Genomic DNA, 18,433 nt, shown 5'->3' with positions numbered 1-18,433 from the left:
TATGATAAGATTCTGAGACTCCCCTATCCTTGTGAACTGGTATAGATACCAGTGTCTAGCCAAACTCTATCTGGGTAGTATAAGAATCACAATTGGATAACTGTGATTAGACAATTGTGAACGGAGGATAGTACTGGGGCAACTCACTGGTCTTGGAAGCAAGACCACGCAGAGCAACAGAGGTTTGAATGCCAGCTCTGCGCTTAGAAACCAAACACTGGTGTGGTATTAGGCGCGTTATAAAAAAAACAATGAAATAAATAATAAATTCATAAATAACGACTATGTGGAAGAGAAAGAAGTTTGCAACACTTTACAACGCCTAGAAGTAGAAGTTACTACACCTTAAACATCCTCTCCAGCTAGTAATGAGGGGGCCCAGTGTCTTAGCATCACAGGTTCCAACACAGTTCTCTCCAAAAGGCTAGAAGTCTTTTGAAGAGTCTGAACAAGTGTTGGCAAAGCCAACTGGCAGTTTGTAAGGGTCTCAAAGTTAGACAACAATTGAAAAAGTGTTAAGCAAACCCTCTCCCAATCCAACCATCTTAAGAAAAGCCCAAGGCAGGATCCTTGCACCAGAACGTGACCACTCATGGTCAGGCAAGGGAGATGTAGGTCAAGGGCTTTATGCCCATTAAACCGTATTTGGTAAGGGGCGTAGGATTTGGTATGTAACCCTGTACTCCTATTCACTCAGCGACCACTGTAGAAGTTCCTGAAATCACTAGGCCCCCTTTTCTCGTGCCTGTTTTCCGTCGAAGGGAAGTCCAAGGGTCTCTGGTGCAGAGGTCACTTTTGGTATTGAGATTTGGATCTGGCTAGTTTGCGTTTATGTATTCTGATGGATCGGTACTGGACACCTCTACTTGACTGGACAAATGACCACCTCTCTGGTGACTATCTCCGAGGACCACCAGGAGATGATGCAGGCGGTGATCAGCAATGGCCACTTGGAAGGAAATGGCAGATGTCAACACTGGTGGCAGAAATAAAGAAACTGGTCCTGCTAGGCCCCTCTTCATGTTGGAGAGCTGAAACTGCTGGGGAATGCTTCTTGCTTTGTAGGTCAAGGATCTGCAGAGTCCCACGCTTCAACGTCGAGACAGCACCCAATGCAGCGAGGTAGCCAAGCTGGTCAGCCCACCAGTTCGCTCCGGGGCGCTTCCAAAGGCCTCCAAGGGCAGTAACCTCAAGCAGGGGTCGAGACTAGTTGTATCCTTCAAACCGGGGTTAGGAGCATCAGTGAAGGCCTTATGGAGGTCAGTAAAAGAGCAGGGCTTGTCTATTTCCGTTTTGCTATGTAGTTTTGGATATGTGTTCTGTCTTTGTGTAAGGTTGCTCTAGCAAACAAAATCACAATTAAAAAAAAAAAGAAAAAAATAGAGCATGGCTTTGCCGGGATGGTTGAAGAAGACATTGCTGGTTAGCTGCAACAACGAGCTCCATGTCTTCAGCAGGCTTCTCTTCATAGGGGTCATGGCTCCAACGGCAATCTGCTGAATGGCTGCAGGAGTCCCCCCTTTATCTAGGATTCGGGCAGGAGTCACCCCAGAGCCCACAACTGATAAGATAAGGATCAGCACCATTCAAACTGGCAGGGGCTATCCAATCCTGGACATCCCCTGGCCACCAGATGTGCACAGCAACCAACACGCTTTGGCATGATTGTGGACTGGTACCAGACAGTGCCAACGCTGACATCCAGCATCAAACACATACCGCTGCTTACCTGGGAAAGGGATTATCATATATGGCAAGCCTGGCCCTATGAGAGCAGAAGGAAAGCCAACCAAGACAGCCAAACAGTCAGAAATCCAGTGGAATGATTATTTTTAGAGAGATGGTATTCATATAAGGCATACGTGCACGAGACAATAAAAATAAAAACGGCAGAGAAGTATCTGCTGCCATCAGCACATCCTGGACACACCAAACTAGTAACCACAAAGTTGCAAATAATAAAGTTATAGGGACACAGGTAAGGTGATGTGTGCAGGGAAAAATACACAGAGTACTTTACAATGAACAACAGAGTAATCCTGCACTGATAGTCATAGGGACTGATACATGCTCCCCAAACAGATGAACTTAGCAAGCCAAGTGAAGTCAAAAGTCTGAACAGGTTACAAATAGCAAAAAGTGATGGTAACACACTGAAGTCTATAGAGGGAAGGCAGCAAAAAGAAAGCTCTTCCCTAACACTGGGTTTGTTGGTGCATATTTATGGATGTGTGCATTGGAGTGTGCAATACTTTTTGTGGCCCTGTTCCAGTTTGTATGAGTGATCTGAATATATGTATTGTGGGGCTGTTAGTGGAACTGGGGTGGGAGGGCATTGGTGGGGTTCATGTTACTGTTATCGTTGGTGGGATGGGATATGTTGCCTCTTGGTGGGGTAAGGTCTATATTTATGATGTATGTGGATGGGTAGAGAGGTATGGTGAGCCCACTCTTCGCCAATAGCACTAGGGTGTCGGGAAGGCATACGTTGGCAATGTATTTTGTATGGATGGTTTTAAATTCAAATTTTTTTAAAGTACTAGCTTCGGTTGGGAGGAAATGTATGTACATATGTTCTATGTACAGCACTATACAGATAACAAATATCATTACATTGAAATAATGAAGTGGCGATTCCAGGTTCCACATATTAGGATGTGGTATTGAGTTCAGCACGCATACTCATTGTAGCCTCCAGGGCTGGAGAATCTGAAAGTAGATATTTGCATGTTACGGTGATTTTGTATGTTTTTGATCATACGCTGTTAACGTTTTCTAAAATGGCACAGTAATTATATACATTTGATTAGTGTGTGATATATTGGTGTATTCCTTTTATGCACAAGTGAGCCATTTGTCTTTTGAAATTGCACATCAATGACATTTTGTTAGTCAATGTGTGTGGGCGAGTGAAGGCTGGGGAGGTGGTATTTTGTTGGCCAGTGTGTGCGGGAGTGAAGGCTGGGGAGGTGGTATTTTGTTGGTCAATGTTTTGTTTGGGACTGAGGGCTGGGGAGGTGGCATTTCGTTAGTCAATGTTGTGTGTGAAAGTGGGAGTGAGGGCTAGGAAGGTGGCATCTTTTGGTGAATGTGTGCGTGAGTTCAGGGTTAGAGAGGTGGCATTTTGTTGGTCAATGTGTGTGGGAGTGAGGGCTAGGGAGGTTATATTGTGTTAGTCAATGCTGTGTGTGGGAGTGAGGGCTAGGGGGGTGGCATTTTGTTGGCCAATGTTTTGTGTGGGAGTGAGGGCTATGGAGGTGGCATTTTGTTGGCCAATGTTGTGTGTGGGAGTGAGGGCTATGGAGGTGGCATTTTGTTAGTCAATGTGTGTGGGAGTGAGGGCTAGGGAGGTGGCATTTTGTTGGCCAATGTTGTGTGTGGGAGTGAGGGCTATGGAGCTGGCATTTTGTTAGTCAATGTGTGTGGGAGTGAGGGCTAGGGAGGTGGCATTTTGTTGGCCAATGTTTTGTGTGGGAGTGAGGGCTAGGGAGGTGGCATTTTGTTGGCCAATGTTGTGTGTGGGAGTGAGGGCTAGTGAGGTGGCATTTTGTTAGTCAATATGTGTGGGAGTGAGGGCTAGGGAGGTGGCATTTTGTTGGCCAATGTTGTGTGTGGGAGTGAGGGCTAGGAAGGTGGCATTTTGTTAGTCAATGTGTGTGGGAGTGAGGGCTATGGAGGTGGCATTGTGTTGGTCCATGTTGTGTGTGGGAGTGAGGGCTATGGAGGTGGCATTTTGTTAGTCAATGTGTGTGGGAGTGAGGGCTAGGAAGGTGGCATTTTGTTAGTCAATGTGTGTGGGAGTGAGGGCTAGGGAAGTTATATTTTGTTAATGGGAGTGGTAGTGAGGGCTAGGGTGGTGGCATTTTGTTGGTCAATGTGTATGGAAGTATGATGGAGGGCTGAGGAGGTTATATTTTGTTAGTCAATGTGTGTGGGAGTGAGGGCTGGGGAGGTGGCCTTTTGTTGGTCAATGTTGTGTGTGGGAGTGAGGGCTGGGGAGGTGGCCTTTTGTTGGTCAATGTTGTGTGTGGGAGTGAGGGCTAGTGAGGTGGCATTTTGTTGGTCAATGTTGTGTGTGGGAGTGAGGGCTATGGAGGTGGCATTTTGTTAGTCAATGTGTGTGGGAGTGAGGGCTAGGAAGGTGGCATTTTGTTAGTTAATGTGTGTGGGACGAGGGCTAGGGAGGTGGCTACGAAGCTTCCCTCTGAGCATATAACAGATCATGGGTGGTTTAGTGTTTTTATGGAAGATTTGGTTGGTGCATATAGTTAGCCCGTAAGATGGCTCACGGGCTTAAACGCTCATTGCTGTGATCTGTGTTTGATCTGCAGATTCGAATCCCGGCAAGGCCAACTCAGCCTTTCATGATTTCAAGGTCGATAAATGAGCACCAATTTCGATCGGGTAATAATAGTAATGCATGTAAATATGTCCTATATAAAGCGCTTTAGATTAATTTGCTATATAAAAATCTAATTATTATTGTTAATTATTACTATTCATTGTGGTTTTGAATACACTGAGACTGTGCCGTGAATCTTTTGAAATTGCTGCACTTTAGGTAGTATGTGGGATGTTCTGATGTGTGTGTTATGCTCTGTAAATGTAACTTATGTCTTTTAAAAGTACACTTTGTTAGGTTAGGTAAGAATTGGTGCAGTCACACTGTGTGATACTACACAAGACTTACCTGCTTGGCATTAGGTAACCCACATTTTGGTATAGGTCTGTGCTACACAAGTTAGGAGAGTGACTGAGCAGCCAGGCCTATCTCAAGAGGGGTACATGTGAGCTGTAGAGCTGTACAGATGAAATCAGTCAGTACAAGCAACCACGTAACACTTACACTCATGGTTTCAGTTATAAATATAAATTTATTTACACGTTAGTTTTAGTTGAGAAATCTTTGAAAAGGCAAGTGTTTGTAACAGTCAAGCAAACATTAGAATCACTTTTCAAAGTCAATAAAGTTGGTGAATACACTTTGGTTATACCAATACATTTCTCCTACACCCTGAAGTGACTTCAATAACGAGGATAGCATTGCATTTATATTAAACACTAATGTACTTTTTAGACTCTGTTTCAGGAAGGAAGGGTTAAGGAAAATGGAAAGGTTAGAACATACTTTATAAGAAAGTAAAGACAGTTTGGATCCTCCAATGAAATCTAGGTAAGCCTTTCCCAGCACTAAAAATATTCAACAAATGACAACCTATGAGGGCCAAGCAATGCCAAAGTCAATGGATTCAGAAGGGTGTGCCTTTAGGGAGCCAGGACAGCCAAAGTCAATTGAACAACATCTATACTTCTGATGCACTTCTTGCTTACAGTCTTTCACAGTGTGTGTTAGTTCAAGAAAATCACAGAAGCAACACAGGCTGTGAGGCCTGGGCAAGGGGAGTGGAAGTCAACTCGAAAAGTTAAGCAAGTGCAATTCTCAAGTGAGCAAGAAGGTAAGTACCCCCAAGCCCAGAAAGTACATCTGGTTTGAAGAAATGTTTTACAGCTGGATTCCGTCTTGCTACAGCCAAGCAGACTCCGGTTCCTGAACCTCAGTCGTGGGGACAAGAGAGAGGACGTCTGGAGGGCTCCTGTGGCTGTACTCTGGAAGAACTTCCGCAGCTAGGGGCTTGCTTCGATTCAGCTGCACTTTGCAGTTTCAGCACCTCGCAAATAGCATTGATGCAGTATGAATGTCTCTGGTTGGACTTTACTTGCTGCCTTGGTCCTGGACTCTGGTGAGGGGAATCTGGATCGGGATTTCCTGCTTCTGGAGTGTCCTTGGCAGGCTCCTGGAGCTTTTGGACAGATTTGTTCCACGGACGACGTTGCACTCAGTTATGGACCCTCAACACCTAGCTTTGGGCTTCTGCAAGACTGGAGAGGCACAGCAAGTCGGGGATGGCGAAAGTGGAGTTAGTCACGGGCTAGTTGGGCCCCCCAGCCCAAGGGGAGAAGTCGTTCAGTCCGGAGCTTCTCTGTCGATACGAAAAAGGTCAGCACAGCCGCAGGGCTTCATGTTGTAATTAAGCTCCAGCGCGTGTGATTAATCTCCAGCGCGTGTGTGTGTGTGTGTGAGCTGGTGGCTGTGTGACGTGTGAAGATTCTATGGGAGACGGTTGAGAGAGATGAGGATTGCCGGGTGGGATGCCCAGTTGTTCACCATTGTAAGATCTACGCATTATATATGAACCGTGTAACAACCAAGTAAACATACGTTAACTACATGTCTGGCATCGTTGTTACTTACCCACGAGATTACTACACTTCACAGGGCAATTCAAGGTCCAGGGGGTTGTGGTGGGTTTCTCTTGTTCTTCAGATGTTTCTTTCAGTGGTCGACCTCGCCTTTTAAGCTTGTTCTCACTCCTTCACGGGTGGCTGTCCTTTCCGGAGAGCCAGCCGGCCAATCAGGACTGATTTAGATCAGGCACACCTAGAGACAAAGGACAGAGGAGTTCCGGGACCCTCCCTCACATCCTGTCCTTCCAGACATACTGGAGCCACGGGCAGGCTTCAGGCTAAAGCCCACCAAAGACAAAACACACAAAGGGCTCAAACCTGTCAAAATCGACCCATGGACCCATACTGCAGCTGAGGGTTCATCATGCGTTAAAAAACACACTTGTTGCAAAAATTAAACCACTCCACCGCCATTTAAGGTAGTGAGGGTAACATAAAAATGTTACATGAGAAAGTAGGATAAGGGGCTACTAGGTAACCTCCCAGCACTCCACATATGATGGTGTGTGCTAGACCTACAAAGAGAAAAGGTAAATAAAGTCAATTTCACTTTACTTTTCTTGGGAACAGTAGTTCACCCAAGAAAAGGTATTTACACTTTAAGATAAATCCAAAGTATTTCTCAGTGACACTGCACACAGGGTGCTGTGTGTCACCATAGAAAAAACAGATACCTATGGAGTTTGGCCGACTCTAAAAACAGTGAAAACATACAATCCTAATCAGGGAAAACACAGGTGGGATTGGCGAAAAGGTCCCACTCACTCAGGAGTTAAAATTAAAAAGTCCTAAGTCCAGCAAAAGAGCTGGGGTTCTCTAAGGTGGGAGGAATTAGCACAGAAATGAAAATTCTCCCTAAAACACTAAAGTCAATTAAATGAAGTTGTGAGATATTGTGTTTGGGTGGGTTGTGAGTTGGGTATCTCTGTGGCTTCCCCGTCATTAGGTAACAGATATATCTGTGCGTTTTTTTGATGTGCTGTCAAGTATTTTGCAGGTGTTGCATGTGTGATGCAATCGTCCAGTATATTTCCGAGTGTTTGCATGCGGGAGTGAGATTGGGGTAGTGTGTCATGAAAGGTAGGAGACCCCGCAACGATTCCAACGCTGGCATTTCACGTTGCTTGTGGTGATTGCGGATGTGTGTTGACTGGTACAAGCTTTGTTTAGTTATCTCCTGGGGCCTTTCTGCCCATGTGTGACATGTTAGGTGGCATATATTTCCTGTAGCTCGTCCTTCCTTTTAGTCTCTGCACCACCTGTTCATGTCCAGAAATAGTAATACCCTTTATGGTATTCAAATGTAAATATCTTCCTTTGACTGATGTGATTTTACTAATCATACAAAGACTGACGTGTATGCCAGAAAATACCACCCAAAAAAATATCAAAAGCTACATTGAGCATTGTTCAGCCTTTAAGGAAATCCTTGTGCAAAATGGTGCACAGCATTCCTTTTTACATTTAAACATTGGTGAATCTTTGCCAAATTTGCTATGAATCTTGCATTTTCCAATGTTAAGTTTGATGTAACCCTGACTTACTCCGGAGGATGTGGTGGTCTCACTACTGCTGGCCAATGCTAGCTTGGTACCTGTTATTATACTCTTTTCCATCTACTGTTTGGTCTCAGAGGACTGTTTTATTGATTTTTTTCCAATATATTTACACATTATGCGTTTTGTCATGTTCATGCTTTCAACCCTAAAACATATCTAGTTTTACGTCTGCTTTTTATTTAAAAGTGCACCAAGCTGTGTTCCTTGGAATGTTGAGGCGCTCTTCTTTCACGCACCCCTGCAGGAGATCCAAGGTGATCTGAAATGGGAACAGACAGGCAACTACCGTACTAGGCCTGACGACATTTCAGATAGTGCAAGGGCTAAGACACAGATAGGAAGGAAATGGGAACATACAGGCGACTACCGTACTAGGCCTGACGACATTTCAGATAGTGCAAGGGCTAAGACAGAGATAGGAAGGAAATGGGAACAGACAGGCGACTACCGTACTAGGCCTGACGACATTTCAGAGAGTGCAAGGGCTAAGACAGAGATAGGAAGGAAATGGGAACATACAGGCGACTACCGTTCTAGGCCTAGTGACATTTCAGATAGTGCAAGGGCTAAGACACAGATAGGAAGGAAATGGGAACAGACAGGCGACTACCATACTAGGCCTGACGACATTTCAGATACTGCAAGGGCAAAGACACAGATAGGAAGGAAATGGGAACATACAGGCGACTACCGTACTAGACCTGACGACATTTCAGATAGTGCAAGGGCTAACACAGATAGGAAGGAAATGGGAACAGACAGGCAACTACCGTACTAGGCCTGACGACATTTCAGATAGTGCTGGAGGGGGGTTGTAGACCTTCTAATTGGCACCAGCCCATAGAACTAGTTATTCTGCTCTTTTCTCAGTAGAGGGACGCTTGCGTTTCGGGCCCATATAAAGCATTTTATTTGGATGAAATCAATGTTTGTCAAGTATTCACGTGAACTGTACTCTTTTTCACTTTTGTACATGCTAGTGTGTGTGTGCCAGAGCTGTTTGATCTGTTGTGTGAGCTCCAGCTGTTGTTAAAACAGTTCTGTGACACAATCCCGTCATACTGCCATCTGCTGATAAATGATGCTTTTTGTTCCTTAAATCTGTTCCTACCCAAGGATTCTGTGTCCTCCTCATCTGCATCTTCTCTACTAGCCTTTTGGGAAGAAGTAAGTCCTCGCCGGCAACCTTTCCTCCCAGACCCGTAACCTCATTACTTACGATAAACCTCCATCCCTAAACTCAGCTTTTATCTTTGGTTGAATCCCTCCCTTTTCCGGCTACATAGTTAGCTAGAGTCTGCTGCCGGGATTCTAGTTTTAGTGAAGGTGTTGTGTTTAGAACCGTGTAAGAGTCACAGTACCCTCCTACTTACCAATAGTCATTTAGAGAACTAGTCGTAATCATGTTAACACACATGCATTCCTGGACCTGACCTGCCACTTCCAGGTACGCTATCTTCATGTAACAATCTGCTCACAATCCGCATTGCTTACAATTAATGCATTTCTGAGCTACGAAGGCTGCTTGTCACCAGTTAACGACTGTAGAGAAATGTAAGTTTGTTGCATTCTCAGGGTCCTTCTGACGTCAACCCACACTGATCCCTGGTTTCAGGAGAAATGCTGAGCCTGCAATTGGAGGACTCCACCTCTTTGCGCTTGTAGTTCATAGGTGTTTCTTCCAAAATGTATCCAGCACCCTGATTCTATGTGAAAATCAGTTAATTAGCCTTTATGAACATCTTTGCAATGTTACGATAATTGACAATTTCATTTTCAATCAGTTGAAGTTTTAGCTCTTTCTACTATGTAGAGTTTTGAAATTGTAAAGATTAGCCTGTTAATGTGTACTTTTTAACTAAATATGATTGAGAGTTTAATAGCTGTGTTCACTGAATGTCCAGTGGATGTTTTGTGGATAGATGATGTTTGGAATAAAGTCATGCTTGTGTTTCTCATCCACTGAGCTCGGCTTGACACTGGTGCACCACATTTTGTACACTATCTTCTCCCACCAGCACTAATCCTTATTAGTATTCAATCTCCACAAACGCCCTAATCTACATTTGTCACTATTAGTGCACGTCTCCGAAAAATATCACATTCAAATTCCTGCCAAACTTGAAACAAATGCAAATGTGTTCAGAAACATGAGCCGTGAAAATCAGGTTTGTATGTGACAGAGGCAGTGTAACTGAGAATTTAGAGGTTGGCGAAGGAGAAGGGCTGAGAACATGATCTGTGAGGTGAAGTTGCACATTCGGGTTACTCTCGTCTGTTGTGAAGTGTCCCACTGATGTCCTAACTTGCTGGCTACTGTGCCTGTAATCTGTGTGTGTAGCTTATACACAGGATTCACACTCCCTTCACTTCTAGAACTTTGCGTAGCTTTGATTTGCCATGCGCTCGACTAACTCCCACCCCCTGATGGATTGTTCTCCATCCATCCTGTCATTGGTCTTCTACATGCAGGACCAAATATGCACCCACCAGCCCTAAATGGGATATGTGGAGCTGTCTAATTCAAGACTCCTGTCTGCCACCATAATGACATGTAAATATTTACTTTGATTTGTGGTCTACGCCATCTACTCATACATTTACAGTGCCTGTGTTCTCTTACTGGACAGTGTCTAATTCCAATATAATTCTGTCTTAACATTTGCATATTACTGTATAGTTTGATGTCATCTTTATTTGGATGTTATCGTTGCTGGAAATGGCCAAAAGCTACTCTGGGAAATCCCTCCTACCCTCCTTCGTGCGTGGCGGGGCAGTGGTCATAGTGATGTGGGCAGGATTGAGGGGTGACACCCCAGCCCAGGTCGAGCAGTACACCATGTTTTCAAGGAACCAAATCAAGTGCAGCGGAGGGGCAGCAGCAGATTTCACAGATGGCCTCAAGAACACACCTACTCTCGAAGACTGATCGTAAGGAAAGATTTTTCATTGTATGCCAAATCTCCTTCAGCTCTGTGACCCGCAGCACTTTTTGCTGGACTTATGGATTTTTTGTCTATGTTCCTGAGTGGAATCCTTTTTCACCCACTCACCTTTTCTTATACTGTAACTATGGGAGTCATTTTTATGTCTCTCCTTACTTTATTTCTGGAGTCATACTTCCCTATAGCGTTTTAGGCATCTATAATTTACTTTTGCAGCACACAGCACTTTCTGTGCAGTGCTGCTTGTGAGCTCTTTGGGGCTTTTTATTTTCTCTTATTTTTCTTGTGAGAACTAAGGTTCCCAAAGGTTGGAGGATACTTTGTATCCTTTTGAAATTCCTATTGTGAGAGCAGCACACCCCACCTTATGTGGATGCTGAGGGGTTACATAGTATCCCCTTTCTCACTGTTCCTGTAAAATGTCTGTAACATAAATGGTTTGGAGCTTTGGGCTGAAGACAAGTCGACCACTGGAGCTGAATCTGAAGAAGGGAAGACTGTAGCTACTGCCAGCGACCGGAGATGCCTGCTGAGTGACCGCTGCCGTGCTGACCCTTTCTTCGATGCGGTAGAGGAGCCCCACAGACGATGTCTCCTTCTCTTGCACTTGTGGGAACCAATCGGCCTTAAGAAGACCTGCATTTCGAGCCATCCCACAACGAGCTGTGACCTTCCTGGGCTGCAAACCACTAATACCCTGGGACCTCAGGGCTGAGTGCTGTACATCGTCTTCTGAAGAATGAATCTCTCTGAAACTTTGGTGGACTCCTTCCAGATTCCACTCGTGGAAGCCCCCTCACTGGAGAGCAGTACCGCGAGGCGAGGCAGTACCGCGAGGCGAGGCAAATCGTTCAGACAACAGCCATTCTTCATCTGTTGTCTTGATAAGGGCGCAAAACCACACGAGAAGCAACGAAGATTCCTTTGCTGGAAGCCTTTCCACTCAACTCTGCTGCAAAATCCCTTCCAGTGTCCTTTCTTTCGTCTAAAGACCAAGTATCCAGTGACGGGTATGTTGCTGCTGCATCGTGAGGGTGTCCGCCTACATCATCTTCTTCATTGCAGGTACTGTGGAACTTGAGATAATACTTGCCTAAAGTCGTTCTGTTGCTCTTATGTGACTAGGATGGTGATTTGTATGTTTGGGAATTCGCCCATACACGTTCACCCAGGCCTAACACTGGTGCGCATTCAGGGAGCCTTCTACCAAGTCCCTGAACCCTTTTACCAACTACAAAGTGTTGTACTTACTTGTTACATGGGAAATCCTCTGGAACTCTGACTTTCCTACAGTTTGAGCCCTATCCAGTGGACCACCAGTGTCCCCTTCTGCCCCTGAGAACACTCATGCTCTAGATTAGGGAAGGACTGCTAAAGCTTAAGGCCTCTGTGGAGGAACTCTTGTAAGTGTTAATTACTTGCTAATGTTGGTAGGGTAACGGTATTATTCCTGAAACAGAGTAAGTGGCATAGTTTAGTACAAGGTGGGTTTTACTTAACTTGAATTGGATACTGCTATTCTGAAAGTCTTTTGTAGTGTGCTTTACTTACCAGAAGTATTGTATTGCTTGTATACTGTGTTTATTGTTTATGATAACACTTACCTTTCTAAATAATTCTCTTTGCCTGTGTAAATATAAAATAAACCATTATATTTACATAACCCCTAAAGTCTATAAGTGTCTCTTTGGACCATATGTATGCTACAGGTTCTTTGTACCATCCTACAGCCCTTTCTCCCTCCTATGATAAGCCTGACTGCTCTGCCATTGCTACCCTAACATTGAGCTGTACAGGCGTATACTAGAAGTTGTAGCACTGTATTGCCCTAGGAATAGTTTTCTTAAATCCAATATAGGTGGACTTTAAAAAAACGGTCCTAAGGGTTTTTATTAGAAACATTGACAACAGGCTGATTTAGGGCCGTCCCTCTCTCGTCTAGTGTGGGTGATCCCCTCCCTAACGTCTCCCAACCCCAGAGTGGTCTCTAGAAATTGAAAGAATTTTAGGCAGTGGGTGTTACCCTTCTGCCCGTAATGGCCTACGGGCAAATGCCCTTTCTAGTTAACTCCTTCTGGGAACAATATAGGTCAATGGGTCTGCAACCTTTGGATCTCCAGATGTTTCAGACTACATATCCCGCCAGCCCTAGCCAACATAGTCTATTGTGAGGGATCCTGGGAGCAGTAGGCCAAAACATAGAGAGAGCCATAGTTTGCAGACCCTTGGATTCTGGGTGAATCCTAACATAGGTTTCCACAATGTCATCTGTACAAGAATAGGGGCCTTTCAGACACTCTGATCCTACTTGGTCCTTTCCTTTCACGCCCTTGTCCTTCTCACCCTGATGTTCTATCCTTTCTCTCCTTACCTTCTACCCGCCTTTCTCTACCCCTCTGTCTTTCTGTTCCTCCGATGTTCCCTTACTACTCGTGCTCTCCTCTTTACCACAACTCTCGTCCCCTGTCCACTTCATTACTTCTCGCCCTCTCCACATTTCCACTACTCTCCCCTCTCCACACTACCAATCTACACTCCACTTTCACCCACAGTAACTTGCCTTTCAATCTCCGAATCCCCTTCTCAACTCTTTTTCTCTTCTCTGCTAGTCTCACTGTCATTCCTTGCATGCACACTCAGATACAAGTGATACTTTACCTCACTAGCCAATATCTCACTTTGTACACTCCTTCAGCAATCTTTCTTCAGGCTTCGGTGCACCGTCCTTACTCTGCTTGATATTTTCATCCTCCTTCTCCCTTGACCTCCTCATGAACAACCCACATTTTCTTGTTTTCTGTGCCCCCTTTTACCACTCCATGGGCTCACAACCTCAGCTGGTTCCCTGCACCACCACGGTCTGTCTCCCTCCCACCCCCCAGGGGCAGGATTACTGGTATGGAAACACATATAATAGGCGTGCATCCCTACACCCATTGTGTATATGGGTCCATCAGTATTCAGAAATGGCTGCCCGCTCTCAACACAAACAGTAATATTCTGAGCATTGTGATGGTCACTTTGTTGTGCCGCATGGTCGCAGGTGAACTGAATGCCCGTAGCACATAGAGCGCTGGGGCCGCCAGCTTGCAGCATGGATGGCTCTGCGGCCTCATTGCAGGAAAATGAAATTTCTGTTGCGCATAGAGCCTCTTTGCTGTTTGAACCGCTTCATTGCCCCGTGGTTGATACACTGCTGGTCTGTGTCACGTAGATCGCTGAAAGTGCTACTTTGTTCTGGGGAATGCGCTGTTCAAACTCTCTTGCTGGTTCTCTCCGGTTTGGGTTGTTCATTCTTTCGTTCCCCTCTCCCCGACCGTGTCCTCTGGGAAATGGAGTGAAGAGGTGGTACTTATTTCAGACATGCGGGCTCATGCAGCACATGCAGAGAGGACAGGGACTAGGGCCCTCCCAACTCCCACACTGTGCGTGAAACCATGGTAGACCTCCCGTCCCATGCTGAGAGGGATGAGCGGTCCCCATGTCCTCTTGGCAGGATCAGATCCCTGTCACACAGGAGGGACCGAATCTTGGTCATTTTCCTAAAAGCATAGAGCATTTTGGGAAACTAAGAATGACCACTGATTTTTATATTTGAAATATGCCTTAACTGTGATTAAAGCATGTGACACCCTTCTGAGCATGTAATGCACACTGGGCTCCCTGATTGTTTCTTTTGTCACAATAGTCACCATAACAGTAACATGTTTGTATACCACAAACCACATATAGTCATTTAGACAGTGCTCGTTATCTGGCAGTGAAGCTTGGGCTGTTGAATGGGGCTGAGGACGTCTCATTTCCCTATGAGCGAAAACCGAAAATGGTGGCCACCAGGGAGGCTGCAGTGGCTACTGTGTCCTTTCTGTGCCCCACGAAAGTGATTGCGTGTCAAGATCACAATTCACCTTCAATAATAATAATGTTGTCATTGTCAGACTTGTGGGAGCTGGAAAAGGCCGCTATTTAGTATTTTCTTTTTTTTCTTTTTTTTAAACTATTTTTCTGCACTTGGTTGATGCGCTGAAATTGCTTCTGCTCTTCAAGAGTATAGGGATAAGTAGTGGCTGAACCGCCTACTCGGCCCCACACTACCAGTAGCGATCCCAATCATGAAGTGGAAACGGGCGAGGCCAGACAGGTATACCTCCTTTTAGTGTGTGGTAGCGCAGGCTACATCTTCAGGAGGGGGGTGTGAGCTGAAAACTGTAGCAACCCAAACAGCTTTAGTGCAATAGTTCCAAAATAAAATAATGTCCAGTTAAGGTTCTATAAAAATATAGGTACTTTAATCAAACAATATAATTCAAGCTAATCATAGGAGGGACTGAATCCTGGCAAATTCATAAAAGCAAATAACTTTTTTGGGAAACTAAGAATGACAACAGAATTTTGTATTTGAAAACTCACTCTTGTTAACGAAGTACAGAGAATGCATCATTTTGTGAAAGGGCACTTTGAGGTGATGAACAGAGATGTTCAGGTAACCAGATTGGGCAATGTCAATGTTCAAGGATAGGTTATTCTGGAAAAAAAGTAGTGAAGTAGGGCTTAAAATTCACTATGGTCCCAGAAAGTTGACCTGGGGGCATTCCCTCCATACAATATCTTTAATTCTTGCGTCTGATGCTCAGCAGTGGTGAACCAGGCTTCTTGGCACTTCAGCTACAGTCAATCCGATGTTGAGACATTTAGAATCTTTGTGACTCCAGTGACGGTCGGCTTTGGGTCATTTAGAAGATTTTGGCTCCGTGCTCAAACAATGGCGACTCAGCGGCAAGACAATTGTTCTACTGGGTAGGTTCAGCTTTCGAGACAGACGAGTCAGTGGCTTTTAGCAGTTCAGTCTGTGATCAACTCTGTTACGCCCACGATATTGAGCCCATGATCGGGTTGAGACTAGTTGATCCATTTCAATGGGTCATGCCCACGTCCGGATGGCATGTCCAACGAGTGCTTTGAAGTTGTATACAGTACCAAAAGCAGCCCTGTAGTTCTTTGGTAGCTCAAAGTGTTTCGAGCATAGTCAATCCAGCTCGAAGGGGTCTTCAAGATGATGAAACAGAATTCCAATATGCTTGGAGACTTCTGGGAGTCCCAAACAAGGGTCTCCAAGACAGTCCTTCAGTTCCGCACTTGCACTCCAGGAAGTTGGCTGGCACCTACAAATAGGTCCTTTTCCAGTGATCAGGGTCCTGGTTTTAGTGCAGCTAGCAGACGTGCCACACCCACTGTTCCCTGGGGATGGTTATGAGACTGAGCCTGCTTCTGCCTTGATGCTGTCTGTCCACCTCTCTGACAGCTGTGGCTTAGACTGTACTCCCAAAAGAGATCCAATGAATCCTCCTGGCCTTGAAAGGACAAAGATGAATCACGCACAGAGGGGATGCCAACTTTCTTATAAAAGCAAAATGTCCCATGGATTTCGTCCAATCCACGCTGTTGTAACATGGGCCCTTTGCCTTCTGACATTGCACACAGAGTGCCTTGTCTGCAGGAAATGTGGGGAAATGAGGTGGGAGTGAGCCCCAACAGAAACCAAGATGGCAAGACACCACTCTCGAGCCATCTCTCCCTTTTGTCTACTCTAACTCTGCCCCTTCCCATGTCTACTGACTTAAAAGGATCTCCACTGGTCAGCACCCTGGTCTGAATGTGGCTTTGTTATGGCAGTGCTTCATTTCAAGCATTGGCTCCCAGGGGACCTCCTGGTGAAGGTGCCTGTACCCTAAGAGGATGGTGTTGCTCCTTCTGCAGGAGCATCACAAGGGCAGCAGCCTGACCATTGTCACACCTGGCAGCTTTGGAAACAGTCAGACCAGACACTAATATCCATCGGTCCTGTCATATCTAGGCCCTGCTCACAGAGTGGACACTAGTGTGATATCAGATTGCTGTGTGTGTGATTATAGCAGCCTCTGTGCCACAACTAGGTATGGTTTATGTTTACATTTTTACTTGCCACCAGTCTAACTATATTACGTGATTAGTACAATTTAGATCAGAGGTGCAGACAATGAAAAAAAATACCTCTGCCTATAGGTCCTTTGTGTTCTAGCAGCTGTCAGGAATGTCTGTGACCTTTGATGCTGCTCTGTGCCACTGCAGGGCTGGTGCTGAGGGCGCCAGGCAGCTGTCGCAGCAAAGACATGTGTGCACTATAGTTTTGCCATGGAGCATTTATGAAAAGGGACTCTGATTAGCAGACCTCCCTTGCAGAAACAGAATTACCCACATTATTCTATGTAAAAAAGAAACAACATAAAAAAAAAACCTCAGGCTGTTTCCACCTTCACCAAATAGCACTCTGTCCCACTTGACCCTAGTGGTTTTAATAAACACCTTTTGGAAGACTGAATTTGATTCTGTTGTTACAGCAGATTGTCCCCTTTTCCCACCTTTTCAAGATCTGTTTTATTTTTTATATTTCTGTGTCTTGATCTACTTTTGTGAATAGCTAAGCTCTTTTTGAAAGCCTCACTGATGACTGCAACTCACCTTTGATATACTGACCAAAGTAGCCGATGTAGCTACCAGGGAATACTGTAAAGTGTGCCATGTTGTCCTTGGGCGAGTTCCCTCATCCAGAAAGTGTCAGACTTACAGGTTGGTGGCAGCTGTGTATGTTTCCTTTGGTGGTACCCCTGTGTAACATTTTTATAACATTTGGAGACACTTGCTCCAAGAAAAGGAGCGTTTTGCCTACCATGGATTTCTTAAGCCATGAAATCTGGCCATTTTCTTTGTGGTCCTTGGATGTTTGCCTATGTGAGCCACAACCTTATCTGTTTTCCCCTATCCATGTTGACTTTATTGGCTGTGAAGCCCTTAAGTTAAAAGTAGAAACCTTACCAGGCCAAACACATTGGAGTCATGTTGTCAAGTACCCTCCCTTCAGCAATCTAGCGCCTGGTAACTGGTAGACTACCTCTTCACAGCTTGTGAACTAACTGGGACATAGCCACATTAAATTAACACATCTACATTGTACTAATGTGTTAAGGCGTACAAGCCATTTTAAGGCCTCTAGAATTTTTTTCTTAACTGTTTTATTCACCCCCTCCACTTCAGCTATTTTTCCAGCAATGGATCTTTCATGGATTCACATGCTTAGAATATTCCTCGTCGTCAGGCTGGGAACCCTCGGTATATTTATTAAGACGCTTTCCATAGGAAAAATTTTGACACGTCTGTGTCCTATCTACGTCGTTTTTGGGCTGCTTACGCATGACCCAATAGGACGTAGGGTATAAATAGCCCCGCCCCCGCAGCTCCCTTCAGTTTTCAACCGTCTCCAAAGTAGCGGGAGCACCTCGTGTTTTTTCTACTCTGTACAAGGTTGAATTCTGCTCTTTGCGAGTCTTTCTTTTACAATGTCTGGAAAGGCGTTGTTCCGCCCGTGTGCCACGTGCGGACTAAAGAAATTAAGGAGATGGGCACATGGATTGCCTCTATTGTCTACACCCGCATCACTCTGCGGACAGTTGTGTTACTTAACTGTGATGTGTGCATATACTTTTAATAGTGTTTTGAGCAGAGGTTGGGACTGGTTATTCCCACCGGTCCAGGGATTGAAGCACTGCTGAAGGTCTACAAGAAATCGTCAGTGTGGCAGGGCTCCACCAGGCAAGTGAAGAAAGGGCTGCTGGTGAACTTCCAACAATAACGTCGGTCTTCAGTGTG

At 45.1% G+C, this 18,433-nt stretch overlaps 1 protein-coding gene across 2 annotated transcripts in view; it reads left to right on the top strand.

The window, feature by feature from the left end:
* Positions 1–18,433, top strand: part of CDC42BPB (CDC42 binding protein kinase beta) — an 867,880-nt gene that overhangs the window by 677,251 nt on the left and 172,196 nt on the right. Inside the window, exon 22 of one of the 2 annotated variants that reach the window (XM_069638110.1) lies at positions 8,922–8,972. The exons of the other annotated variant lie outside the window; for it this stretch is intronic. Coding sequence (XP_069494211.1) covers positions 8,922–8,972 — 51 coding nt within the window. The remainder of the gene's footprint in view (positions 1–8,921; positions 8,973–18,433) is intronic. 2 annotated transcript variants of the gene reach the window in all.

This window comes from Ambystoma mexicanum, chromosome 14 (genome assembly GCF_040938575.1).
Source record: "Ambystoma mexicanum isolate Mex_15411 chromosome 14, UKY_AmexF1_1, whole genome shotgun sequence".
Lineage (NCBI taxonomy): Eukaryota > Metazoa > Chordata > Amphibia > Caudata > Ambystomatidae > Ambystoma > Ambystoma mexicanum.
The sequence above is the reverse complement of the archived record's forward strand: the minus strand, read 5'-3'. Positions and strand labels throughout refer to the sequence as shown.